The sequence below is a fragment of the Vidua macroura genome, chromosome 10 (assembly GCF_024509145.1).
Source record: "Vidua macroura isolate BioBank_ID:100142 chromosome 10, ASM2450914v1, whole genome shotgun sequence".
Classification (NCBI taxonomy): domain Eukaryota; kingdom Metazoa; phylum Chordata; class Aves; order Passeriformes; family Viduidae; genus Vidua; species Vidua macroura.
The window spans coordinates 294,700-320,864 of NC_071580.1; the positions used below are offsets into that span (position 1 = coordinate 294,700).

Sequence of the window (26,165 nt, forward strand, 5' to 3'; positions counted from 1 at the left end):
GCGGGTCCGCCCGCCCGCGGCCGCTGAGCGCCGCTCCCCGGGCCGCCGCGGCGCCGGCACCCCGCCCGCGGCGGGGGTTTGCCCGTGGGGCGAGCCCGCGGGCCGGTTGCGAGCAGGATGCGCCTGGCGCTGGTCTCCAGGTAGAGCGCGGAGACAGCGGGGGGGGTGGGACACGGGGCCGCCCGGGCCTCGCCCGGCCAGCGCGGGGCCCCTCGCGCGGGGCGGGCCGCGGGCCCGCTGCTGCGGGGCGCTCGGAGCGGCGGCAGGGAGGAGAAGGAGGCCCGGCCGCGGGAAGAGGGCTGCGGATAGGGAGGAAGAGGAGGAGCCCCGCCGCCCCCCGCCCGCCGCAGGAAGCCGCCGGAGGATGTACGGTAGCGCCGGGGGCCCGGCCGGCACGCCGTGACAGCCCGCCCCAGCGCCCCGCTCGCCTCGCCACGGCCGGCCGAGCCCCTTCCTGCGGAGGAAACATGTCCAAGATGCCGGCCAAGAAGAAGAGCTGCTTCCAGATCACCAGCGTGACCACGGCGCAGGTGGCCAGCAGCATCACCGAGGACACCGAGAGCCTGGATGACCCGGATGAGTCCCGCACTGAGGACGTGTCTTCTGAAATCTTTGATGTTTCCCGAGCCACCGACTACGGCCCTGAGGACGTCTGCGAGCGGAGCTCCTCCGAAGAGACTCTCAACAACGTGGGCGAGGCCGAAACTCCCAGCAGCGTCTCTCCCAATCTCCTTTTGGACGGGCAGCTGGCTGTGGCTGCTGCTGGGGTGGCTGCAGGCCCCAACGGGGGGGCTGTGCCCAAAAGTTCGGCTGTGCCCCTGCCAGCTGTTGCCCCTGGCACTGCTGTGGGGGGAGGCAGCAGTGCTCAGGCTGCCCTGTCCTCCACAGGGCCTTCTGCACCCGCTGCCCCTGGGGCCGTGTCTCAGACGGCGGCTGCTGCATGCAGCTCACGCTTCAGGGTGATCAAGCTGGACCACGGTACTGGGGAGCCCTACAGGCGAGGCCGATGGACGTGTATGGAGTACTATGACCGGGACTCAGATGGTGGTGGTGTTCTGGGCAGGACTGGAGATTGCATTAGGCACAGCAGCACCTTCGAACAGGCTGCTCAAGAGAGGGACAGTGGCCTCGGTGCCACAGGAGGTTCTGTTGTGATCTCGGCCGTGCCAGCGTCAGCCCATGGCCCCGATTCTATAGCTGACAGCTCCCTGGCTGCTGTGTCACAGCTGCTTCAGACAGAGAAAATGAACCAGTCCTCTCTACAGCAACCTAGTTTTGTCATTGGGCAACAGCAGCAGCCGCAACAGCCCGTAGGTGGGGCCGTGCCTCAGAGTACTGCTCAGCCTGTGTTTTCTGGGGCTTCGGGAGCAAGTCAGCAAATGATAGTGCTGCAGCAACCACAGCCACAGGTAAATCCACAGGGTGTTTCACAGGCTGGACCCAACGGGAAAGGCATGGCACCTCCAAATGTGACAGTAGGGCAGACAGGCATTCCTGTGGCCCAGCAGCAGGTGCAGCAGGCAAACATACCAGTGACTCAGCCTCAACAATTTGCTTATTCTCAGTCCCAGATTCCACCGGTGCATCTACTGCCGGCGCAGCCTCCTGGGCAGGCTGAATACATGCAGCACATGACAATTATGCAGTCTCAAGGAGCTATTCAGCAGGCTACTACAAGCTCTGCTCCAAGTACTGTGGCCTCCAGCCTTCCTGTGGGGCAGGTGACGGGCCAGAACCCCTCGCCTGTGGGAGCGCCAGCGATGGGGGTGTCAGCGCAGCCCAGCGAAGCAGTCGGACAGGGATCGGGCTTGTTGCAGAGCGGCCAGGCACAAGCCAGTCAGCCTGCCCTCCCGCAGCCAGGAGCTGTGGTGCAGCCAGGCCTCGGACACACGGGGGTTGTGCCACAGAAATCTGTGACTCAGCATCCAATGGGGGGAAGCAGTCAAGTGTCGGGAGTGGCCGGTGCGCCCCATGCTGTGGTCCCTGGAGTTCAGAGCGTGCCTGCGGTTGTGCCTGGTACAGGTGTGCCTAGTGCGTCCACCACCGCTTCTGCTGCGATGCCAAACGTCCCTGCTACGCTGGTCCAGTCCCAGCTGACGAGCCACCCTCCTGTCAGCAGAAGCACTGGCGCGGTCCAGTCCCAGCACGTCGGACACTCGATGATGCAAGGTGCGCCCAACGCACCTGCCAGTCTGCCTCAGGCAAGCCTCGGACAGTTTCAGACCCAGGCCCAGTCCTTAGTAGGCCAGATTGATGATACTAGAAGAAAATCGGAACCCCTACCTCAGCCACCACTTTCTCTTATAGCTGAAAATAAACCTCTTGTGAAGCCTCCCATTCCAGACACTCTAGCAAATCCTCTTCAGTTACCTGCAAGTACTCCAATGAACAGTCTTGCCAGCTCTGTTTTTGGCATATCCATTCCTGTTGATGGTGATGAAGACAGGTATGAATTATTTTATAATGCCATATAAAACCCCTGTTTTTTTAGGGGGGAAAAAAGTCAACTTTCAAGTTATTGCCAAGTCTTTTTTGTAAATTTGTATTTTCAGAAAGTCATGCTGAGGTTCACCTGGACTATATTTTTAAGAGTGCAAACCATAGCAGAGTACTTAGGCCAGTAGTGAACTGTACTTGTTTTTTGCAGGGTGTGAGTGCGATTACTATTCTCACAAAATGGGGTACAAAGTATCCTTAGAGCTGCTTATTGCACGAATAATATTACCTCTTCAAAATCAGAAGACTGAAAGCTGTCTTTTTGTAGCCAGTGGCTCAGGATGTGAGAAGGGCTGTTCTCTCCTTTTTTTCTGAATGCATTATAAAGCACTTCAATGACAGCTGGGTTAAAATGACACTGTATTGCAGTGTTAAATCTGTGTGGTGCTGTCTCAGGGCTTTTAACCCAGATTCTTGATTTTTACCCTGCTATGGAGTTAACAGTTTATAGTGTCAGTTAGTAAGGAAAGTACTTGTACTTGGATGTGGATTTGTGTGCAAATCGGTATGCAGGGAAAGCTCGGCAGAGAATGGTCCTTTGTATTGAAAAAAGAGACACTACTTGGGCAAAGATGTGTACACGGTGGGCAGTACAACCTTACAGTGAAGTTTTTTTTAATTGGAAAGTAATTTGGAACTATGACTTGTAACAGGGGGGTGTGGTGTGAGCAGACTCCTGAGAGGGCTTGAGAGAGGGAGTGGGTATGTGGCTGCTGTTCCCATGGACACCTCAGACTGCTCTGAAGGCCAAACCACTTGATTGACTTCTTTGAGGGAAAGAAGCATCAAGCAGTGTTTGAACACTGAATTTAAGTCCCAACATTTTCTGTCAGAATTGTTGCAGTTTGGAGGAAGGGAATACATATGTGTTATTTGTTTTTAAAAACAGGCATTAGGCCATCATGTGCAGGTCTTGTGGTGAATTTCTCTGTAAGTCTTCCCTCACCTTGAGACAGCACCAGACATTAAGATAATACAGTCAGTGTTGCTTTGAGCATGTTTCAGTGAAGCAGCTGTGTCTGTGGAGCTGGGGTGCAGTGGATGGGGAGAGCACCTCGAAGTGGATGTTTGGAGAGTTCAGGCTACAGGTTTAATACAGGCCTGTGCTCGCTGGAGCATTGGCTGACGCTGTGTCTGAGAAAGTAACTGCTGTGCTTTTCTGCAAGGAAAAGCCATGGTTTGGAAACCTGTGCTGGTTTTGGTTAAAGTGGTAAAGGACTGACTAAAAGTTTAAAATTTACTCACAGTTTGCCTACCTTAAGAGGATTGCTAATCTGGCTAACAAACTGCCTTGTGTAAGTAAGGTTTGATTTCAAGCTGATGGGTTCTTTTCATAGCTCAGTGTTTTTTGAGAAGACGATTTGTCTGGTGTTTAATCATTCTGTTGAGTCAGGAATCAGAAAGAAAGGAATGCATTTTGCATTTGTTTTCCATAGCTTCTAATACTTAATATAAATTGTGGTAATGAGCATTATTATCTGTGACAAGTTAATAACTTCTATGTAAAGACAGAGAAAAACTTATCCTGCTTATTCAAATTAGGGGCATCTAACTTTGTGTGGCACTCCAGTGGGTCAGTTCTTGGTGCTCTTACCAGAACACTGATTTTTAAATTTAATTTTCTAGTTTAGTCCTTGAACTTGTCATCTTGGAGTGGTGCTTTACATGGTAATGTCTAAAGAGACTCTTTCAGACACTTTGCCTTGAGAACTATGAGTAAGAAATGGAAATGGGCTCTGAATGCAGTGTACTCTTTTTGGCAGGCCGTGCTGTGGTGTTCAGTAGAGAAACGAGTGTGTGGTTATCAGTGAAGGAGTGCCTATGTGTCGTTTGTCAGCTTCTGCACTGGGTGATAAAACTGTGCCGTGTGCTGGCTTGTCAGAAAGCCAGGAGCACAGGTGTGGTGTGAGAGTCTTTACCAGCTGGGAAGGTGATTCTGGTGAGCCATGAAAGCTCACCTTAAACGGGCCTAGACCTCATATATAACGTAGGAATTAGATACAGAGACAGTAGATCAAAGTTTATTCTTTGTTCTCCTCAAACAGTAGCCTGACTTCCACTGGCTTCAGACAGAGAAAGGTGAGAATGAAAACCTAGCAGCTTGTTAAGGCTCTTTTACCTCTTGGTTTTAATTTGCTTTACTCTCTCAGAAGGCTTTATTGTAAAACTGTCTCCTGCTTGTCTGCTGTTCTATTCTTGCTTCTGCTTTTTTCCTCTCTCCAGCCATTTAAATTGTGCTGCCGCTCCCATGGGCTTTGCCCGGCTGCCTTATCTACTGGAATCGGTGGTGAAATAGTTAATGAAGACCTTCAAGTGTCATTAATAGGCTGGGGGTTGACACTGATAAAGCTATTAAAGCACAAAGGGAGCTGATACATCATGAGTCATGGTTTGTGCTGGCAGGTCCAGGAAGTTAGAGCACAGCTCAGTTCAGAGAGGTTACTTGGTGGTCATAGAAGCTATAAATCTGTGGAAAGCATTTTTCTCTTTGTCTTTCGTGATATTAATGTGTAACGTTCCCAGAAAGAGGGCTCAGTGTGGAGGCAGGTATCTACTGTTCTTCTGGCACCTTCAGTTATACTTCAATATTTGCACGTACTTGAAGCTTCACAGACTTGTGTAGATCATTCTCCTATAGTCATCTTCTAAAACAGTGACTCATCAAGGAGCAGTGTATAGCTCTCAATACCCTGGATTTACCTGGAAAGTCACCATTCTGAATCTGAAGAGGAACTGTTTTAAAGATAAAATAGTTAAGATGGAAATTCTTTGAAAGCAGTATGTCGATAATACAGTAAACATGATGTAAAAAATTGGTAAGTTCATGTATTTCTGATTTTTTTTTATTACTTCTATCTTAGTCTGCTGTTTTAAATCAAACAGCATCTAAGGTTATTAGGGGTGGAGGTGATCTACCCTGATATATAAAGAGAACTATGTTTACAGATTGCTTTCTTCCAAGCCATTGCCCAAAGACTTTTAATTTCCTGTTCCCATAGCCCAGTACACTTTTGACAGTAGTCTATAAAAACCTGTGGTTTCTTGCATTGACCAGATGAATAATGAAGAATCAATTAATTGGAAAATCTTGTCTGGGGGGAAGAAAGGGTAGATAGGTAGTCCAAAAGAATGAAAAAGAAAAAGCCTTTGGTGTGTCACACCTTCCTTGAAAAGCATAGCCAGTATTTCAGTTGATGTGTCCAAATTGCTAAGCTCTTTAAAAGAAAAAATTGTTGTGTGAAAGTTATGAAATATTTACAGCATAACACATTCTCCTCTTTAAATGTGGCTGCAAATAAAATAAACTGTAGCAGTATTAAAGGATGGAAGAACTAGTACTGGTACTCAGGCAGATGTGGTTATTGCTGCCTCAAACAGGGAGCCTGAAAAATACTAATTGTGTAAAAACATCATTAGAACTAGATCTCAGAATTGCTCTGACTCTTCTTTTGTTGGACTTCAGCACTAGTACTAATTATTTTGAAGGGAGGGCAGTTAGAGCACCTGAGAGGATTTTGGTATCAGTGTGTGTCAGGTTCTCTGCTTGCCCTTATGCCCATGTATACACAAATTTGTAATTGACAAGCAGAATATTTCATCTGGCTTAATAACTTTATTTTGGCTCTTGGGGGAAAAGAAATATGTGGCTTCTGTTAAAAGAATGTTACTGAGAAAGCTTGTTCAAACCTCCTACATGCTTGGCAGACTTTTGGGGCAAAATATTACTAGGGCTGTTGGAAAAGGAGCAGAGTACAGATCATTTTCCAGAGATAACTGACCGGCTTGAACTGTTCCGGCTGTATTCCAGGAACACTAATGAATGGCTGCAATTGTGAGCTGTCAGCTATGGCAGCCGAGCTGCTGAGAACCCGATTGTGCAGGGCTCTCCGCAGCGTGGCTGCAGGCTCAGCTAAAGCATGTATTTGTATGGAGCACTAACTGCTGGGAGAGCTGTGCTGTTGAGGCCATGTTCATCATACAAGGACAAAACTGGGCATGGGATCACTTAAGTATTGCCCTAGATGCATATTTTATTGTACTCCTAAAGAAAAAAGTAAGTTTTCTCGCAAGTACATGATACTTGAATTGCATTAGTTCTTAATCTTACACCTTTCTTCACCTTGCTCATAAACTTCATAGAGGTTTGAGCTCTCCTACAGCTGCAGACTTGTTCTCAGCTCTCCTGCTGAAGGCCTGTGTTTGTGAGTGTGTGTGGAAGCAGGTGGGAATGAAGCCTGGACAGACACGCTCCAGAGCCTGGAGAGCCTTCGATTTGACGGACAGTTCAAAAACTGAGCTGGGACTTCTGGGGTGGCCTCTGCAGCTCACGCAGCAAACGGTGGTTAATGCAAAGAAACTCCAGTTGGTTGTGTTCACTGCTTGCTGTACTTTCTATAACAAAAATTACCAAAGGTAACTGCAGCACTGCATGGGTTTCTGCGTGGTAGAAAGCCTGTCATGCTGTGCAGTCAGTTTTGGAGTGGTGCAAGAAAACTAAACAAAACTGGTTACTTGTTTGACAGTACTGTTTCCCAGTTTAAACATTCAAATGCCTTTGTTAAGGAGGAGTCAATATATTCTTAAAATTAATGAGGTACAAGTGTTTCAGATGAGAGAGTTATTAAAAGGAGGAAATGGGGAAGCAGTTGAAAGAAATTCACAGTGATACTGTTCAGATTGTTTCAAAGACTGTAGTGACCAGCCCTGACAGGAGAGGTTCCCTGTACCTCAGACTCCTGAGTGTTCTGCTCAGCTGCTGGAGGTTAGTTTTTGCCTCATCTCCTATACAGATGTTCCGTAGCTGATTTCTGAGTGCTGTCTGTATGACAGAAATAACAGCATATGTTTTATGGAAGCTATTTTAAACTTCTTGTTAAAAGCTGAACATTGAAGTATTTGGATGTTTTGAAAAGGCAGGACTACCAAACTGCTCTCAGACACCAGAAGGGCTGAAAGTTCTCCAGGGCTGCATTTTTACAGGAGCTGCTGTTAATTTTTATGACTTCAGGTGACACTATAGTAAAGAGGAATTTCTCCCTGTTACTGTACTGGATATTTGAGTTATCAGCCTGTTGCATGTTGAGGCTGTATATTAGTTTTCCTGCTTAAAAGCTGGCAATTAGCAGCTTCTGTTGCTCAGGAGAAGTGCAAACCTTATTTGTGCTTTATGTGTCAGCAGCGATTCCTTAAGAAACTTCTGTGAGACTCCTCCTGCTAAAGTACCTCTGGATGGTTCTGTTCAGTAAATCTAGATTGTCAGGCACAGGTGTCTGCTTTTATTCCTATATTTGACAAAGTATAAAGATAGAAGTATTTATAGTAACTGCTAAAGCCACAGTCTTCTGAGAAGATTCTCCAGACATAAGAGGTCACTTGAAGTGCAGAGTAAGGTTGTAGTTTCATTGCTCTTGAAAATTATTCCGTCTTTAAACTTCACACTTCATAAATATGAATGTGTATGAAGTGCCAGGAAATCTTTGCCTTATGGGATAGTCTATTTTCACTCAGGCAGGGCAGGTGAATTATTTGGCCACATGAAGGACAGCTATATGCTTGTCTTAATTTTCTTTGTCAAGCAAAGCAAAATGAGTCCAAGAGTGTGTATATCTGTTCTCCCTTTGAAGCTGTGAAGGATGCATTTGGATTGTGACAGCCTGCTTGAGTGCTTTTGTCTGTGCAGAGAGAAGGTAGAAATATTAATTAGTGCCCTGGAGAGGTGTCAGCTGTCAGTCGCACTGGCAGCTGCCGGGTTTGTCTGGTACACACTAAAGGTTCTACACTGGAGTGGGGATCTGGGCACAGCCCTGCAGGTGTGGCCTCAGCAGTGCTGAGGGGAGGGGAGGGATCCCCTCCCTCCAGCTGCTGGACTTTGCCCTGTGCAGCCCAGGAGAGCATTCACCCCCTCTGCAGGGAGGGCAGAGTCCTGACCCCTTTGTCTGGGAGGGGACGAGTGTGCCAGGTGTGTGAGCTTGCAGGGCAGGAGTGTAGATTAGATAGGAGATGAGATACTGCTCTCAGTGAAGCTTTTGCATCCATCTCAAGCAGATTTAATATCCAACAGAGGATGGGGTGGTCAGAAATGAAGGTTAAAAAGCCCTTCTTGCTTCTCCCATCTTCCAGCCCTTCCCTTTTCTCCCATCAAGTTACCCCTATTTTTGTAGGGGTGGGGATGAGAGCTCCTGGGAATGTCTCCTATGTAGAACACACTTTGGTGGGTGCAAGGCCTGTAATTACCTTGACAACCCAACAAATGCATTTTTAAAAATACTTTTTCTGTAAACCAAGTGATGGGCACTCACTGACAGCACAGGCTGGCCTGAAACTTGAGTGGTGGAGACTTTGTAAGTGGTGTGGGAAGGCAGACAGATTTATAATATACTATGTAAAAAAGCATGCCATACATGGCCTAGGATTTAATATCTTTTTTTAAAGCCAAGTGTGTAATTTGAAACGTTTGCTCATACATGCATTCCTGACCGTTATCACATGAGTAGGACAGGTGGGATTTGTCTGAGTCTGCTTGAAGCTGTTTTATCCACTCTTTTTCCCCACAGATACTGATATATTTTGTTGTCAAAAAAACAGGAGCCATTTGTATTTATAGATGACTGAAATAGCTGAAAGCGTTATCACTGCAACTTAGTGGGACAAAAAAAAAAAATCTCATTTTAGTGCAGTTTTATTTGATGATGGGTATTCAAGCCCCGTTCCACTATGCAGGGCCACTTTCACCAGAAATCACAGGCAGCTTTCCCTTCATCACTGTGTTTGAGAAAATCAGGTTTTGTGGGCATCACAGGCAGCAGGAGCCTGATCATCTTCAATAACATGTTCAGACATGCCTTTTCTTTACCAGCCATGTTGTATAAAAGTCAGTACTTTTGAGGGGTTTTGCAGATTTTTAGATCTATAATGTGATACTAGCAAATGTGGATCTTTTTATTTCAGAAATGCTGAATTTATTACTTTGCTCCCTCCTTTATACCAGCGTATCAGGGTCTGCTGGTACAAGCACCCAGAGCTTGCTCTCTTCAACAGGATAATTTGCAGGAGAGTATGATGGCATAGTGATATTCTTTGGCAGATATTAGTAGATGCTGAAGGGCTCCAGTCCATGTGAAATGGAGTTCAAGGTGTTTGTAGAGACCATGGGTGTTATTTTCAATAACACTTTGTTTAGTTTTGTTTTGTTTTTTTTTTTTTGACTTGTCTCAGTTCATTCAAATGTGGGTAATATTGGTGGGTTTTTCTATGGCTTTTCTTGAAAGCTACTTGATAGAGGCAAGAATCCCTGACTAGATCAGGCAGACTTTCTGCATTGCTATTATCAGCTTGTAATCTATAAGTTTCTCTCTGAAAATGTGATCTGCTGTAGATTTTTTTTGCCAAGCTGTGCATCATGTGAACTACTTTGTTTGTTCTGTATCCTCCCTCTAAGAACTGAAGGTTGATTATATCGAGTGAGAAGAGAAATCATTAGTACAAAAAATCTTACACTTGTTACATGTTTTGATTTAACAGAAGCTCTCAGATTAATCCTCACACAGTTTGTAAGATGATGTAATTAAAGTTCAGCCTGACTGACAGCCTTCACAGAAGAGCCGTGCTTCATTAGCAGGTGGTGTGTTAATTACCGCGTCTGCGGCAGTGCTGGCTGGGACAGGAGGAGCAGGAGAGCTCCTGGCTGGGACAGGAGTGCACCGAGCCTGGCTTCGGGAAGTGGGAAGGCAGCCTGAGGATGGAAAGGGTCGTCACTGGATCCTGGAAACCATAAAGCTGCTATGATTATAGTTGTGTGCAGCACTCCTGAGCCTTGGGGACCAATCTGTGCGACCCAAGAGAACTGGACTCCAGCGTTGAGCTGCAGGAATAGTTGAGCTGTTGAAATCAGGAATAAGAAGAATCTTAGAAGACTGTTGTATTCTTTCTATAATTAGTATTAAATAGTCATACTGGAATTCACTATTTAAACTCTTCAGCAAAGCTTCTTCATAATTAGTGTATAGTTATGATGCAGTACAGGTAATAGTGAAACATTTATTTTTTTTTTATTATTTATTAAAATCACATAATTACATAGAACAAATAATAGCCTTGGTAGAGGTTGGAAAATATTCCTAGTGTTGTTTTTAAATACTCAAGCCCACTCAGAGCAGGGGAAGATTGATGCCAATGTTTCAACAGAGCAGGCAAGTGATCAGTTACACGCCTCTGCCAGACTTCATACTCTGTGTATTTGAGACAGTTGTCTGCATGTCGTCCTCCTTAGAGACTTCTGATCACTGCAGGAAGTTATTTGCCAAAATCATCTTTTGAGAGCAAGGTGCAGAAGTATGGGCTGCTGCTTTGGGTTTATCCAGTGAAGATCAGTTCCCTGCAGTGTGTTTTCTCTATGCTGTTACAATATTTTTGTTTTGTAGTAGCCTATGAAACCCCTTTAAATCCCTTGTGGTGTTTGAGAGCCACTGACCCAAAAACTGTCATGTGGCTTGGTCATTGAGTCAGCCTTTCCTCTTATCTGTAGCTAGAACACACCTAAAACTGAGTGTTAAAGCTTTGAATTCTTGCTGGTCTTCTAGGGTGTGTATAGCAAGTATAATGGCTTTAAGGAACTGCACGAACAGAATATGCAATTAAACACCTCACTTCAGAGCTTGAGATGTTATTTTCCTTAATTTTGCATTGTCTCCCCCATATTTAGTCCCTGTCAGTTTTCTCCTGTAAAGCTTTGTGCTCCAGTTACTGTTCTGTAGATTGAGTCTTATGAAAGAAAGCCAATTCAAAGTTGCAGGTGCTTTAAATAGAAGGTGCTAAAAATAAAGTGAAACATATTTTAAAAGGAGAAGGAATTCTGTTACTGGTATAAACATCATCTCATAATGCCATAAACTATGCTGCAAGTTTCTTGATAAACTGTGATCAAGTGATCATCAAATCCCTCATCCAGATCTCAGATGAACCCTGCCAAGTGCTGTAATTTTGAGAGCAGCTGTAATCAGTGCCCGTTGCAGGTCATAGTCAGCACCTCAGTAAACAGGGTTTTTGGGGGGAGCACTGAGACACAGAACTGAAAACTACCTTGGGTTTGAAATACTTCTGGCTAAAAGTACATCCAGTCTTTTATAAACTGCAGGCATTAAGGAGGGATTAATTTGTTGTCCTTTAGTACACAAACACATCCATGTATGGTGACAGTTCTCTTGAGCTCAGACTGCATCCTTACCTTACTATTGGGTCTCTTACCTATTCAGTAGTAATTCTGGTGTTAGAAAAGGCTGAATATGTTTGTTTGCTGATTCCCTCTTCAGGGTAACTTTGAAACACTTCTTTGGCCAAGTGCTTGATTCAGTTCTGGCTCTGTAGCAGTAACACAGATGCACAAAGTTCCACTAGTGTGCTTCCTTTGATAAATACGACCGAAGAACACTTTTCTGGGGCAAAATGCCTAACTCCTATATCCTGTGCACAGGATGGGAACTGGAAGATTGCTATTGACTTCCCCATCCTACCGATGTATTACTTCATGATTAATGACCTTACTTCTAGGATCAGGGTTATGAGAATAGGTAGGCATAAATCCTTCTGGAGAGCTGGTGTCCAAACCATGAAAGTGAAGCTAAGGGCTCAGGCTGAATAAAGCAACATTTCAGTTACTCTCTACCTCTTGTGTAGAGGTTTGACACCCTTGCAAGACTTGTATTTTTAAAATTCTGTTTAGATTCTTTTCTGTGGAATTGCAGTCAGCTACTCATGTTTTGTACTTGTGCAGCTGATTATTGCTACCAGAGCTTACTGCTTCCCCCTTATCCTTATTGAATTGAACCCTTTTTATTTCAGACCATTGCTCCAATTGGGCAGGATTTTCCTGAATTCTGTTCCTGCTGTCCGGAGTGGTTGCAGATCATCTGTGGTGTAGAGATAGTCTGTACTCCACTGCCCAAGTAATGGATTAAAGTATCCCATGACACACTTGGAGACCTTGGGAGAGCCCTGAGAATGATCCTTCCACTGAACCCTTGGAGAGCCACATGCACAGAGTAGTTGCCAATGGTGGGCTCGCTTTTTATGAGCCAAGCTGTTGCCAACAAAAGTGTCATGCAAGGTGGGGTTAAAAGCTCAACTCATTTTATGACATGACCACATGTCCTGTGTCTTTCTATATGAGACCTGTTAATTGTTCTCAGAAGGAATTATGGCTGAAGTGAGCTTCTGTAGAGGTCACCCATGTGTGCTTGCTGCTGTCTGGGTAGTGAATATGTGCTTCTGTTCTTCTTTGGTTTTCCTTAGAGGTATTGAGCATGGATTGTCTGACCTGTTGCTCTCATGTTCTTCAAAGACAGGTGGTTAGACCTTTTGAATGTTTGGCATCATTCCTGTTCTCAAACCTAAAGAAAATAATTCAGTGAAGTTGAGAGAGAACTGTCTGAGGTGGTATTAATTTTTTATTTGGGGAAAAAAGTGCTATTATACGTGTGTTCTTCTTGTTGTTGCCCTCACTTGCTGAGGTTGGTCAGTAGCTTGAAGACTGAAGCTTGTTCATGAACAATGATGTTACTATTTCTTTCAAAGGAAGTAGCTGGTAAAAAGGCATCTGTGCGGCAACCGCTGTCTGTCGGGCTGATACCCAGTCCAAAGGCAATATCATTGCTTGAACCAAAAGGCATTTATCTCCATACTTGATGATTTGCCAGCTTTCGCAGGCATGGTTTCTAGCAAACAGAGCCTTCAAGGATGAAGTTTGTATTTGGCATATTGTCCTGATGAATGGCAGCAGGAGGATACACTTCCAGCTGTGACGTGAGATTTGGGACGAGGTCTAGGCTTCCCATTTAAAGGGACGGCTTGATGTCCTGGGCATTCAGAGAACTGAGTAAGTTCTTCAAATTTGGATCAGATTTTCTGTTGCATGAAAACTGTTCTGAAAAACAAGAGCGGGGAGTGAGTTGTGAATATTGGCATTCATGAGCTTTTAAAGGACATAAATACAATATGTATTGTAGGGCTTGTTTAGAGAGACATAGAGGCATTTTTGGCCACTTGAGATACACTTTGAATGTTGAAGTGTACTAAGCTGGGAATGAAATTCAGCCCGTGTACCCTTGGGGGTACCTGGTCTCTCTCCCCAGAGATGGAGGAAGAGAAGTTCTGGAGTACCTTCTGTGGAAGGTGGTTGCTCTTTCTCTGGATCAGCTTCTGGGACATTCCTGTCCTGTGTGGCTCTCAGTTCCTCTGTATCAATCTGCCAAGGACTGGGACTGAGTCCTGACCTCAGACCTGGCAGTCTGCCAGGGAGGAGACATAGGCAATCGGCTTTTCTGGTCCAGGCTGTCCCTGCATTCACTTAGGGCAGTGTCAGGAGGACTTGTGGGGCTCCAGCTGTGGCACAGCAGCAGCAGGCTAGGTTTTACTGCTCCTGTAAACTGTTTTCTCAGTTGTTTCTGCAAACAGAAAGGCATTTTAGTCGTTCTCTAACCTTTCACTGTTTCTTATGGTTAAACTAGATGCCTCAGCAGTCTGAAACTCAGTCATATTAGTTCAGATCTGCATGTGAGACATCATTCATGATGCCTCTGTGGATTTGCTTTTCCTGTTTAGGTACACACACCCCCATTAATTATTTTTTAAAATATATAGCTGTGGAGTAGAAAAGATTCTCTTGTCTGAAGTAATGCAAAAGCAATTTTAACAGTAGGGGTTTACAAATGAGAATCTAATAAGGACAATTTTTCCATATCTTTTCAGATGCTTGCTTAAGAACAGTACAAAAATGCAGAGCATAGAGGGTATCAGTATAAAAATAGACTATATGGAAGAGATGCTGTGTGGTTATAAACCACTTTTTATACCTAATAGTAGCAACACAGCTTTATATGCTACAAGTAAATTTATCTTGGAAGTTAAATGACTTTCTATTTACAGCCTCATTCCGAGGAAGGGACTGTACATGCTCCTGACAGCTGCATTAGAAAGAAGAGCCCGGGCCTGGGCCTTGCTTTCAGCAAAGGAGTGCTCTCTTGATCTGCAGATGCCAATTGTTTTCCACATGTGAAGTCCTATTACACAAATGTCCTTTAGCTATTGTGTTGCTCTTCCTGTAATTATTTGTTGAGTTGTGTGCGGTGCTTCTTAGGAAAATGTGGATGTTACCAAGATAGGAGATGGTGTTTATCAGTTTCGATCAAGCAGCTTCTGTTACAGGTTTTAAGCTAAATTCCAGACTCGCATCGATTTTTTTTTTTTTTGAAGGGTACAGTGCTGAAGGTGGGAAAAGGAGTGACAGACACTTTAAACTCAGACACTTCCTGATCATTGCTGATACACAAGTACCACTATCCTTCCAAGACTTTTGGTATACACCTGCCATGAGAATTGAATTACTTCTGATAGTGTTTTCTTATGGTGCTGCTTCTGTGATGTTGTTTTATTTTATGTGATTTTTATTATGCAGTAATTGTACTTTAGTTGAAATAATTAAGTAACTTGAAGACAGTTGTTTTTAGAAATATTCCTGCCATAAACTTAGAGAAGGGATTGATACCAGTGCTTCCAATGTGTTATAAACTTCTCATTTTAAAACTGATTCTAAAAGGAATTTGAACTCATGCTTGCATTTCTGAAGATCTTTCAGCAAGGCTGTTGCATTTGTCTCTAGGGCTGGCATAGCTCTGCCCACATGAGGATGAGCAGTTTGAAGAAGGGAGTTTCTAAGCTTCAGTATAATGCTGCTGCAGCCACTGGCAGCAGAGAACTGTGTGCTTTGTCCAGTATCTAGTTTACAACAAACGTTAGATGGGACTTTGAGAAGTAAAATTTTCTAATGACACTGTCAGTGTAGCTGCCGTGGTGCGGCTGAGGCTGAAGGGTCAGGCTGCCTCGGGGCTCTGGCACTGGAGTGTGGCCGCAGTGTGCAGTTTTCAGCAAGGGTACTGTGCTCTGGGCTTGTGGCTGTCAGAGCACTCTGGTGAGTGCATGGCCCAGGGCCTCCATCAGCCTGGGTTGCACCTCGGGAAGGGCAAGGGGGAAAGTGTCTGAGAGGTGCTTACAAAGGTAGTTGACATTCCATTTTTCATTTCTAGCTGGATTTGTTTTTCAGTTGTAACTTGATCTGTCGTAGTTTGAATGTGGCATATTGAACTCTGACTTCCAGGTCCCCTTGAAGGAATCATCTGTTTTGAATATAAAGCAGGGGGTTAAGTAGGATGGAAACACTGGGTACTGTGTGCAGAGGTAGTCTGGGACATACCAAAAATGGGAAAGGTGTCTCTTGGGCTTAGGTATGTTTGGCATTAGGGTGGTGGTCAGCTAAACTATACAGTGTTGCCAGTAGGACAGGAGATGTCTCACCGTTGGCCTTACAGTCTCATCTTTGTACAGGAGCAGCTTGATATAGCCTGAAAATCCATAGGGCTGGAGAATTACTATTTTGTTTTGGATCCTTGTGTCCTTAATGCAAACCCATAGAAACAGTAGGGCCTTTCAACCATTAGTTTAACCTGTCTGGACAGCTAATTTGCTTTGTAATGCAGGTTGAATTAAGAGAGATGGTATTTTTATTACGTACACATTTTCAATGTCTCTGTCTGATTCTTGGATCTCATAGGAATCCATCAACTGCATTCTACCAAGCGTTCCATTTCAACAAGTTACACGAGTCAAAGACCACCTGGGATAGGTATGGATGCTTGAGTATGGAATGCATACATGCTGAGGTATGCATGAACTGCTTTGCTCTATGCAAGTTTCTCATTGTTTTTGTTTGCACACAACTGCTGCCTGTGTTCAGAACTCCATATTGGGCTTCTGCAGTTTGAAGAGGTGGAAGCAGTCATGGAAGTGAAGTGTTTGTTCTGAAACATGGAACTAAACTCTAAAATATGACATGACTTTTTTTCTTCCTCCTTCCATTATGCATGTATCATACATGATGTGTAAGCTCAGAGTTTAATGCTAGTCACCTTCTCAGTGACCTTTGCCAAAATATTTACAGTTTCCCTTTCCAAAAGAGGAAACATTTTGGCATTGAGTCCTGTATCAGAAAACACATCGTGAAAATATTAGGTTTAAGCACAATTTTGGCAAAGTTAAGATATTTATATCTTTAAACCAGGAGAAAAACCTTTCTGGCTTACTTTCATTGTGCTCAAGTAAAGCTGGATGGGGAACATAGGTGAACAGTGACAAGGACAAAGTAAATCTCCAAAGTTAGCATTGAACTCATGATGAGAAACTGCAGTGAAGTGCAACAGAGTCTTATCTGGCATAGATAGGACTTGAGAGAGGTGCATTACTAATTCATCAGTAGCTGCAAACTGTTTCTGTCCTGTGCTTTAATGATTATGAGGGATATTTTTTGTCACCATTAAGTCAAAGTCCTAGTGATGATGTGATTTAATGCCTTGTGCTGCTATGGCTTGTCAAAACTTCTGCTTAACAAGCTGTGTAGAATGTGAATTTTGTTTGGCTGTTGAAGTATTGATAACCATTTTGTCACTGTCCTGGCTGTATTTGATTTGAAAGGCTTCTCAACTTGCACAGCTCAACTGAATCCTTTAAAGTTTGCTTGGCAACAGTTTGTATACTGCACAGTGGTGAAGATTATAAGTAATGCTAAGTGTTCTGCTCTTTTTTAAAAAATTATTTTGTATTGCTGGGGTGCTGGCATTAAGCTCAGTTTCAAAGCACATCTTCCTTTTTCAGCAGTAAGTTGGATGAATTTATGTTTTTGCTTGAAGCTCTGGATGATGCCACTTCCCTGTATTTATGGAACAGAGTTGGTATTTAGGTTTCAAAGACTTTGTTATTTCACTGGAACGAACTTCAGGGCTTAGAATACACATTTGGTTTGTAGATCAAAAGGTCACTTTGTGGTCTAGCCTTTAGCTGTTTCTCTATTTTCATGCCTCAGAATAAGTCTTAAGATGAGAAAGCTAATTCAAAAAACCCTAAAATCAAATAATGAATTATTAAGATGGAGGCTTCACAAATCTGACATTTATGTACAATGCCTGAAGCAAACACTGGAAATGTGGTATATAGAACATTAAATTCAGGTAGAAGAATGTAAACGGTTGCCTTTAAAATAACCTTGCATCTTTGCCAGTGAACTCTTTGTGGTAAAAAGAAGTGTTTGTGAGAACACAGAATGCAATTCTTCGGGATTGGTGCATGTTTTAAACTTATAATCCATTCAAATTCCAAACTCTTTGACAGGATTTTGCAGGTTTTGCTTTTATACCCCAGTTATTGGGTTTTAAGGTCACATTAGGCAGCTTTCCTTTGCTGGATGACTGAAGCTGTCAGCTATAAACTTCCAGGAAAAGCTGGTGGAGGGAACGCCAGGGCCATCAGGGAGCAGTGCAGCTGGTGCTGGGAGCTGGGCAGGACACAGCGGGGTCTATAACAAGAGCATGGTGTGGGGCTTCTTTTTGCCAGCTCTGGTTTGGGAAAGAAAAATTGCTGCTGTGAACACAATAAGCTTGTGTGACTTCCTTAGAATCCCTTTGTTTGCCCATCACAAAATGTGGGGGTTGACACTGCTGAGCACCAGGACCACAAGTCTGCTGGCAGTGAGCTCTTAATTACATTTTGCAGTTCTTTCAGAAGTACTTTGTGAACCTGAAGAGCTTGACTTGGGAGACTTCGGTGTAAACAGAAAATCTTTCGGTGTAATTCTAGTACTTTTTCTAACAAATATGGATTATTCCCCTATGACTAGCTTTCTCTGGTGACCTACTGAAGTCAGCAGAGGTAGACACATGATACTGCAATAGAGAACAAGAGATTGCTGAATTACTCCAGTGAATAGAAACTATTTTATTTTTCACCAACACGCTGTGGCAGGAGAGTGCTGGTGACACTCAAACCAGTAAGTGTTAGGGAGATACTGGTTGTTACTGACACATTAGCAGGGATGTTTTCATGCATTGTGCTTGCATAGGTGTTGCTGAAGGCACAAGTCTCATGTGTTGGTCTGTTCAAATGATGTGATTTAAGAAGGGGAATTGTGGCTTCTTGGCATATTCACATGAGTCTGGGTGATTGCTCTTCTGGGCCTGGGTTGTCTTTGCACAGTAAAGGTGCCATACCAGCTTTAGGTGGGTCTGCCTAACGCCCAGACAATCTAAAGCACAGACAATCTTGAATTTAAAGTAGTAGGATTTATGTTTCCATTGCATTTATGTGTGAAGCATTAAACCTTCACAATATAAATTAACTCATAAAGTGTGTGTGGGAACTCCTGATGTGGTAAATTCACTGCCTCAGGTTGTCACACGTTCTCACATGGCTTTGACAAAGAACAATAATGGAAGTCTGCAGTACTCACACAGATCCTCTTTCCAGGCTGGATAGCTGATTGGATTGCTTGGGATGCTATCACTATAAAATCTCTTTATGGGATGGAGGCTAATTAAATAGACCATAACTCTTTCAAGAATAGAAAATAATTCTCTGGATAGACTGAATAGCTCAACCAGTGGCTCATAAATGAGTAAACAATGAGGGGAAAGAATAAATGAGCACAGGGCTGGAGCTCCAGCCTGCCCAGTGTGGCAGCACTGCCCTGGGCACCTGCCAGCCCAGGCACATGGTAGTTAGTGGCTGTTTATCAAGTGTTCCAGGCACAGCAGTGAAGTGATAAGAGCAGTGTGGCAGCAGTGAGAGCAAAGAGTGGCCACTGGCAAGCAATGGGCTCTAAGGGACTCAGGCAAGCAAGCCCATGGCAAGCACAGGAGCTTCCAGGCAATAGCTGCACAGAAGGAACAGCTATCCATTCAATCTAGAACATCCCAGTCGAATCTGTCCTTACCTCAAATCCTTCCAAGCCCATGTTGGGTGCCAAAAAGGGCTGTCTTGGTTTAATCCTGCTGGCACTAAGCCCCATGCAGCCACTCGCTCAGCTCCCCCTGCTCCCAGAGGGAAAAAGTGAGAGAAATTGTCACTTGAGATAAAGACAATTTAATAGGTAAAGCAAAAGCCACTGAGATTTTTTTAAATCATCAAAATGAGGATTTCTCTGACAAAATGGGGTTTTGTCTACCTGGTGTTTAAGGTAGGAAAACATTGGGTTTACCATCCATCTCTGGGAATGACACTGTGCTTGGGGCATCTTTGATGCTTTTGCTGACTGTAGATCTTGCCGTGTACCTTGTGGGCTTCAGTGTGAACTTGGTGTACCAATATAACAACTTTTTGGTGGAGCCTTCATTGACATGACCTTAACTGGGAGGTCCAAGTCAAAATGAAGTGTGCCCTGTTCAGTGTATCTGTTGAATACTTTGTGGGCTGCAGAAGCTCCGTGTGGGATGGGGCATTTGCTGTTAAAAACAAGTATTGCGTGCCTAATGCACCCCTTTATCTGCCCTGTGGTACTTGATGTGGGATTTTTTGCAGTTTTGAAATAATTGTCAGACTTCTGTAGCTCTTGGAGCAATCAGTAATTGGTCTTTTTTTACAAGAGCTAAATGGTGTCTTTCCTCTTCTAATTCCAGGATTTGCAAGTTGAGGCACTGGCTCTACAGTGGATGGTGCACTCACAAAATGTGTCACACTCTCTCTCCATTCAGTCATCCAAAAAAACTTGTTCAAGAGATATTTTGGGTTTCTTCCTGGCCTTTTCATAAGGACTGGATTGTATTTATAAATGTCATTCTGCAGCCATGGGATAAAATATTTTTTGCAAACTGGAATTTGATGTCAAGAGTTTAGGATTTGAGCAAATCACAAAATTTTAAGATTTGATAGCCCGTTTGGAGTTTCCCATGAGAGCAGCTGTTACTGGAGGGCTCTGCTCATGAATGTCCCACAGGAGCTGCTTGGTGTCGGGAGCACTGTTGGATGAATAAAGAACAAAATCATGTGGGAATTGTGCTTCCATAGCATCTAATTCTCATCTGCTTTTAGAAAGTGACATGAAATATAGTCAGCTGGTTTATCCTGATGGCAAACTGGGGCACCCTGTGTCAGTGTGGAGCTTCTCCTGGGTAGGTGGGTGAGTAGGGGTCTGCGTGGTGCCAGCCTCTGCCTGCTGAAGTTGGGAGGGGTCCCAGGATGTGTACAGGGAGCAGGGCTGGAACCCAGAGTCAGCATCTCAGTCTCAGCACAGCTGCTCTGGGGATGAGGGCAGCAAGAACATGACAAAAGTCGTGTATAAAGCTGCTTAGAGCTTTCAGCACTGCTGGTGTCACGTCAAGTGTGGGGTGTGCGTGGTAAAGCAGTGGTAAAGCAGACTGGCTCACTCCAGTCATACTGCAGGGAGGGACAACTACACCAAAGAGGCAGAGGGGAGCTCAGGGCACAAGGCACACGCAGGAGAGGTGCCTCTGCAGTCTGCAGGTACAGCTCTTTGGGAGGCTGAGGGAAGGCTGCCTGTCTTCCTCATGGAATCACTTGAATGCCTTTACTTGGAGTCATGTAGTGGGGTTTATTGTTTTAAATAATTGCACTACAAAGTAGCTGAAACAGGGATAGAAGAACAAAGTTCCAATCTCAAGTCTGACTAGACGGGTATTGACAGAAGTTGTACGACAGTGGTGCAGAGATGGGGAAGTAGATCCCACTGCCAAGTGTGCTGTTTGCTTTAATTGTCCTCTTGTTGTTACCTCTTCAGAGCTGCCTCATCTGACCTGCAGAGTGGTGTCCATGAAGGACTGTGAGAGGACATGGAGTCTTGGGGATTTTGTGGTTCATGAATACGGATACTTCTGACAGTGTCAGATGAGTCTGATGCATGTTAATTCAACGTGGAAAGGCATACTTCCCTTGGCATGAGTTATAAATAGCTTTTATTCTGAGGAGGTTTACCCTAGATAGGGTTTGAAAGAGGCTTAGAAGACAGTAAGAGATGGGAACAATTTTCTTCTGAAATGGGTACTCGGTGCTTTTGGTTTGGGTTTCAAGATCGGTTCAATAGAAATAGAGGCTGTTGGTCCCCCAGTCTGCAAACCTGATGTCCTGTGCTTGTAAAAGCCCAGTTCCAGTGCTGACGCTTCTGTGGGAGCCCTTAAAATTAACTTCTCTGACCAGTATCACTCTTCAGGAGCTGAGCTGTGTTTCACATCTGTGACCAGTACTGCTGAGCACACTGCCATACTCTCTGTAAAAAGCCTTGAGTGATTTTTTCTTTCTTAACACTTGGTTTTGTTGAGTTGTGCAATTCCAGAGAGGCGAGTTTTCCAGCATGACTGCAACCCTTGCATTTTCCCCATGTTCCCCTACTAAACGTGTCTGCACTCTGCTGATAGCCGTGTCCATGGCTGGGAGTGTTATCAGCAGCTCTCACTGGTGGGGCTGTCACAGCCCAGGAACCGTCTGTGTCAGGCCGGGGCTGGATGGAAAATGGGACCCCTGAGCCCCAGCGTGGGGAGCTGGCTGCTGCAGGCTGCAGCCCTGTGTGCCCTGGGGAGAGCCACAGCTCCTCTCTGAACGGAGAAACCAGAGTCTGTGGGAGAACAGGACGCCCCCGGCCTGCCAAAATCCTGGATCCAGAGCTGCGAGTGAGGGACTGGCTTGTGTGCCTGTGGCGTGACTTGGAAACAGACCCTGGCTATTTAGGGCTGGATTTCCATCACGCAGGATTCAGATGCAGTCTGGGATCCTGTTGGCACAGTAAATAACATCCTCACAGCGTACTGAGGTGTGCTGGTGGACGTCCTGCACCAGTGTGTCTGTGGAGCCAGCCCGGCCCTAGCTGTGACCCATGGCGGTGTGTTTGTCAGCTGTCAGGCAGGATCCAGGCTGAATTCACTGGGAGTGTCTTGCCCTCCTGCTGGTTGCTGCCACAGGCTGCAGAGGCAGTGCTGAGCCAGGAGCTCCTTACCTGGAAGGTGGACTCAAGTGACTCCAGAGAACAAGTATTAAAACTGGGGTTTTTTTCTACATTGCTTTATAAAAGCATTTTGGAAGAAATAATGCAAGTGGTAAGAATCCAATTAATATCCCATGAATTCTTGTTTCCCTCAGTGAAGAAAGCTGGTAAATAAGGCCAGGAATCAAAGCAGTTGATTTAGTGTATATTCTAATGCATTTTTATGGTTAGGGGTGTCATAAGCCCAGTATGAGAAGGTATAAACTGAAGGAACAGTGTTTCCTGTGAGTCACAACTGTACTGGGCAGCTGGGTGGGGTGAGGGGTGGGAGGGACAAGGGACACCCCCCTATGAGTGTATGTTGGATTCTTGACTCGAAGCTTCAGCCTTCCAGTGACAGCATGATCCAGGAGTCCTGTGGGTGCACAGTTTTACCTGAGTGATACAACAACACTCACGGAGTTTTCTCATTGTATTTACAGTGCGTCTGGTGCAAGTGTTGTTGCCATTGACAACAAAATAGAACAGGCAATGGTAAGTAAAATATAAGTTGTTATTTCTAATAGGATTAATGTGGTTCATTACTGAACGTAAGTTCCCTGCTGTATTGTGTTTCTGTGAGGCTGTGATATCCCTCCAGGTGGGTCAGACTGAGAGCATCAATTGAAAAAAGGATTTTCTGTATCATCTGTGAATGACCACAAACCATTATTGCTTTTACTGTTGGCCCAGAAATGTTTTTCAGTTAATTTTCTTACAAATTGGTGTGAACAAGGTGATTGAACTTGAAGGAGTGCTGAAAATGGAGTGCATGTTTCAGTCTGTTACTCTAGCTAAGTTCATTACTAGTTTTACTGAAGGGTCAGGTATGCCATCCTTAACACGCTGCTCAGCTTCAGTTAGAGCTGTTGGATTTTTGCTTCTGCTGATGTAAAAACTTTCTTGTTGATTTGGTTCTCACACACCTCAGTGACTGGGCCTGTGTACCACAGACCCATACCCCCAGGTCACAGCATCAGAGCTGGGGCTTTCCTTCTGAGGAGCTGGGGCGTCATTCTTCTCCTTGGCTTCCACGTAACTGGAGTGACTGGAGTGCTGGAGACAAAGCTTTTCATATCAGGCCCACTTCACATAAGGGCTGGGTTGTTTGTGCTCAAAGGCTGATTTATTCATAAATTTTTAGTGATGAGTGTTTTTTTTTCCCGGGCTTACTGCAGTGAAAGCAGTAACAGTAAGTTCTGGGGCTGGGGTGAAGGAAACTCGTTCTTTCCCGTGGTGTAAGTGTCCACTTGTTCTTTGCAGGATCTAGTGAAAAGCCATTTGATGTATGCAGTGAGAGAAGAAGTGGAAGTCCTGAAGGAACAAATAAAAGAATTAGTTGAAAGAAACTCTTTACTTGAACGAGAAAATGCACTGTTGAAATCCCTGTCCAACAACGATCAGTTGTCCCAGCTCTCAAGCCAACAGGCCGCCCCCAGCAGCACGTCGCAGCCGCCGCAGCCCAACGTCTCCTCCGCGTGAGCCCGTCCGCGTGCCACCGCTGGCGCTCGGCCCCGAGCCAGCAGCCTGCTTCTCTCGTGTGTTTGGCCTTTTCAGTATTAGACAATCACCCTCCCAGAGCTGCCCCGGCTGCGGCTGCAGCGCTGCAGGGCCGGCGGTGCCCGCGCTCCTCGCTGCACGCCGGCGGCCGCAGGGGAGGCCCTGCAGCCTGGGCTCGCTTCCCTGGGCTTCAGGAGGGAGGTCTGTCAGAGCTTGGGTGGCTCTCCGAGGTTCCCATTGCTCCCGGGTTGCTTTGAGCCTTGCTGTCTGGTAAGGAGCAGCAATTCCTCTTCAGAGCCACTGTTCTTTTCATATAAGTAACATTTGCCTACGTTAGTTTCATTTATTTGTTTTATTTATTACAGGGCTGCTATTTTCATAATGTACATGAACAATGTCACAGAACTTTTGAATTTTTTTTTTTTAATAAACGTCTGTATGGGTAAAATGATAGGTGGGATTGCGTTAATAGATAAAATGTCTAGGCAATAATTGAACAAAGAATCCTGGCATATTTCTAACACTAATGGCAATTGACCTTTGGTATTTATTTACGGTAGTAAAGATCCAGCTTGAATGTAAATTTTGTATAGAGTGTAAGTATGAAGACCATAGTGCATCTGTACAGGTAGTCACCAGTCCTTGTGATATAATAAATAAGTGATGGGCTATTTTGATGAAGAAAACTTTGCTCATTTCTGTTTCTACTTTTTAATAGAGAGAAGGGGGCCATGATTCCTCTGCTTTTTGACATTTCGTTTTTGGTTTGGTTTTTTGGGTGGGAATAAAAAGCTGTGAAATTGTTCAACCTACTTTGTAACCAAAGAAGCAAAGCTGTATAATTGAGTTGGTTGTTGGTTTTTTGTTTCGTTGTTTTGGTTTCTTTTTTATTTTATAATGCACATTCTTTATGTATTTTTATTTAGTGTTTTCTCATTCACAACTTTCTTTGCTGTCTCGCATGATCTGCATGACCTGTAATCTTTGAACCACTTCCGTACCTCATGTTTTTATCCAGCACTCTTAGTGTAATATGTACTAGTCTGTGAACAATGTCAATAAAGAGAAAGAACAGCTGGTGTTGGTGGAGCTAAGCTAGTGTGCTAGGCACTAGTTGTTAAAACAAATAAATGAAGTGAGCCATCTTTTGTTCATTTAAAATGGTGTTTTGAATTTCGTATGCAGAAAACGTTTTGTTACATTGCAGATTTAATGTATTTAATAAATGCAACATGCAGATTAAATGCAGTGTATACTGAGTATTTAAATTAAAAATGTACATTTCATAAATACAGTTTCAAAAAAGACCATCATTTGTGTAAACTAATGCAGTGTGTCAAATTGATGTACAAATATATATATATATTTTAACACATTTTCTGAAATTAAACCAGTTTTGTTGAATTTTTTGGCTGTAGATGTTGTTGCAGTACAATTAAATGGAGTAGCTCTTTTCTGAACAAAATGGAGAAATGCAGTGTCAGTGAGGCAGTAACAGACCAGTGCCAGGGTTACCACTTTTCATGCAACAGATTGGTTTCTTCTCTTCTAGGAGAAGCATCTTCTGATGCTGTCAGTGGCTGCCTTAGGGCTTTGGGTTTGCACTGATATAACTCTAAATAAACATCTGGGCCTGCTGAGTCACTACTGTGGATGCTTGCTTCAGTACCTGAGCCCTGAGCAGGTCTAACTCTGCTCAGTTTATGTCTAAGGTAAAACAGGAAACAGTGGAAACTGCAAGTTTTGGTGTCTTCAGATCTCAAAGAAGTGTCCGTGTCCCGGGAACCGAGAAGCATCTCCTCTTCCTGGTAAGCATCAGTTCAGCACAGTTCAAACAAACCCCGTGTTGTGTGCTTAGTAAAAAGTTCTTGCTAAAGTAACACCAAAATGATCTTTCCATTAGGTGTGGATTGGTGTCTTCTGCCTGCTGCACCCTGTGCTGTGAGCACTGCTGGGAGACTTTAGTGCACGCAGATTAGAAAGCAAAATATTCCAGTAGCTATGTGTGCTTGCTCTGCAGTGTGATCACTGGTTCACTCTAGCTGTACAGTGAGGATGGTGCTGGTAAAGTAAGAAAAAAGGGACAAACTGGGGATTTCTGGGAACAAGAGTCCCTCAGGTGAGTAGTTGATTAAAACCTTTCGGAGGATACTCTGTACCTGTGAGTTCACTTTTGAGTGAAACAGAACAGAGACAACTTTCTGAACCTGACTGGGATGGTTATTGTTTTTGTGCTGGGAGCAGAGGGAGCAGCCCTGTTCCCCTGGGTGTGAGGCAGGGACGGGCACATCCTTCACGCTGGGGAGCTGCAGAGGCGCTTTCTCTG

At 44.6% G+C, this 26,165-nt stretch overlaps 1 protein-coding gene across 5 annotated transcripts; it reads left to right on the top strand.

Annotated features, from left to right (window-relative positions):
• Positions 1–243: 243 nt before the first annotated feature.
• TSC22D2 (TSC22 domain family member 2) lies at positions 244–25,243 on the top strand. 5 transcript variants are annotated; one of them, XM_053986012.1, is made up of 4 exons: positions 246–2,446; positions 16,097–16,168; positions 22,783–22,834; positions 23,603–25,243. In XM_053986012.1, exons 1-4 carry the CDS (start codon positions 468–470, stop codon positions 23,819–23,821), a joined length of 2,322 nt encoding a protein of 773 aa, XP_053841987.1. In that variant the 5' UTR covers positions 246–467; the 3' UTR covers positions 23,822–25,243. The 5 variants fall into 5 exon arrangements, with proteins under 5 accessions (XP_053841989.1, XP_053841992.1, XP_053841987.1 ...); XM_053986016.1 differs by having other exon boundaries at positions 16,097–16,205; positions 23,603–23,691; XM_053986014.1 differs by lacking the exons at positions 22,783–22,834; positions 23,603–25,243 and adding an exon at positions 19,986–20,834 and having other exon boundaries at positions 244–2,446.
• Positions 25,244–26,165: the final 922 nt, after the last annotated feature.

Coding starts and splice junctions, on each gene's coding strand:
- TSC22D2 (XM_053986012.1), top strand. CDS start 468: ATGTCCAAGATGCCGGCCAAGAAGAAGAGCTGCTTCCAGATCACCAGC. Junction 16,169..22,782: donor TCAAAGACCACCTGGGATAG/GTATGGATGCTT, acceptor TTGTATTTACAG/TGCGTCTGGTGCAAGTGTTG. Junction 22,835..23,602: donor ACAAAATAGAACAGGCAATG/GTAAGTAAAATA, acceptor TGTTCTTTGCAG/GATCTAGTGAAAAGCCATTT.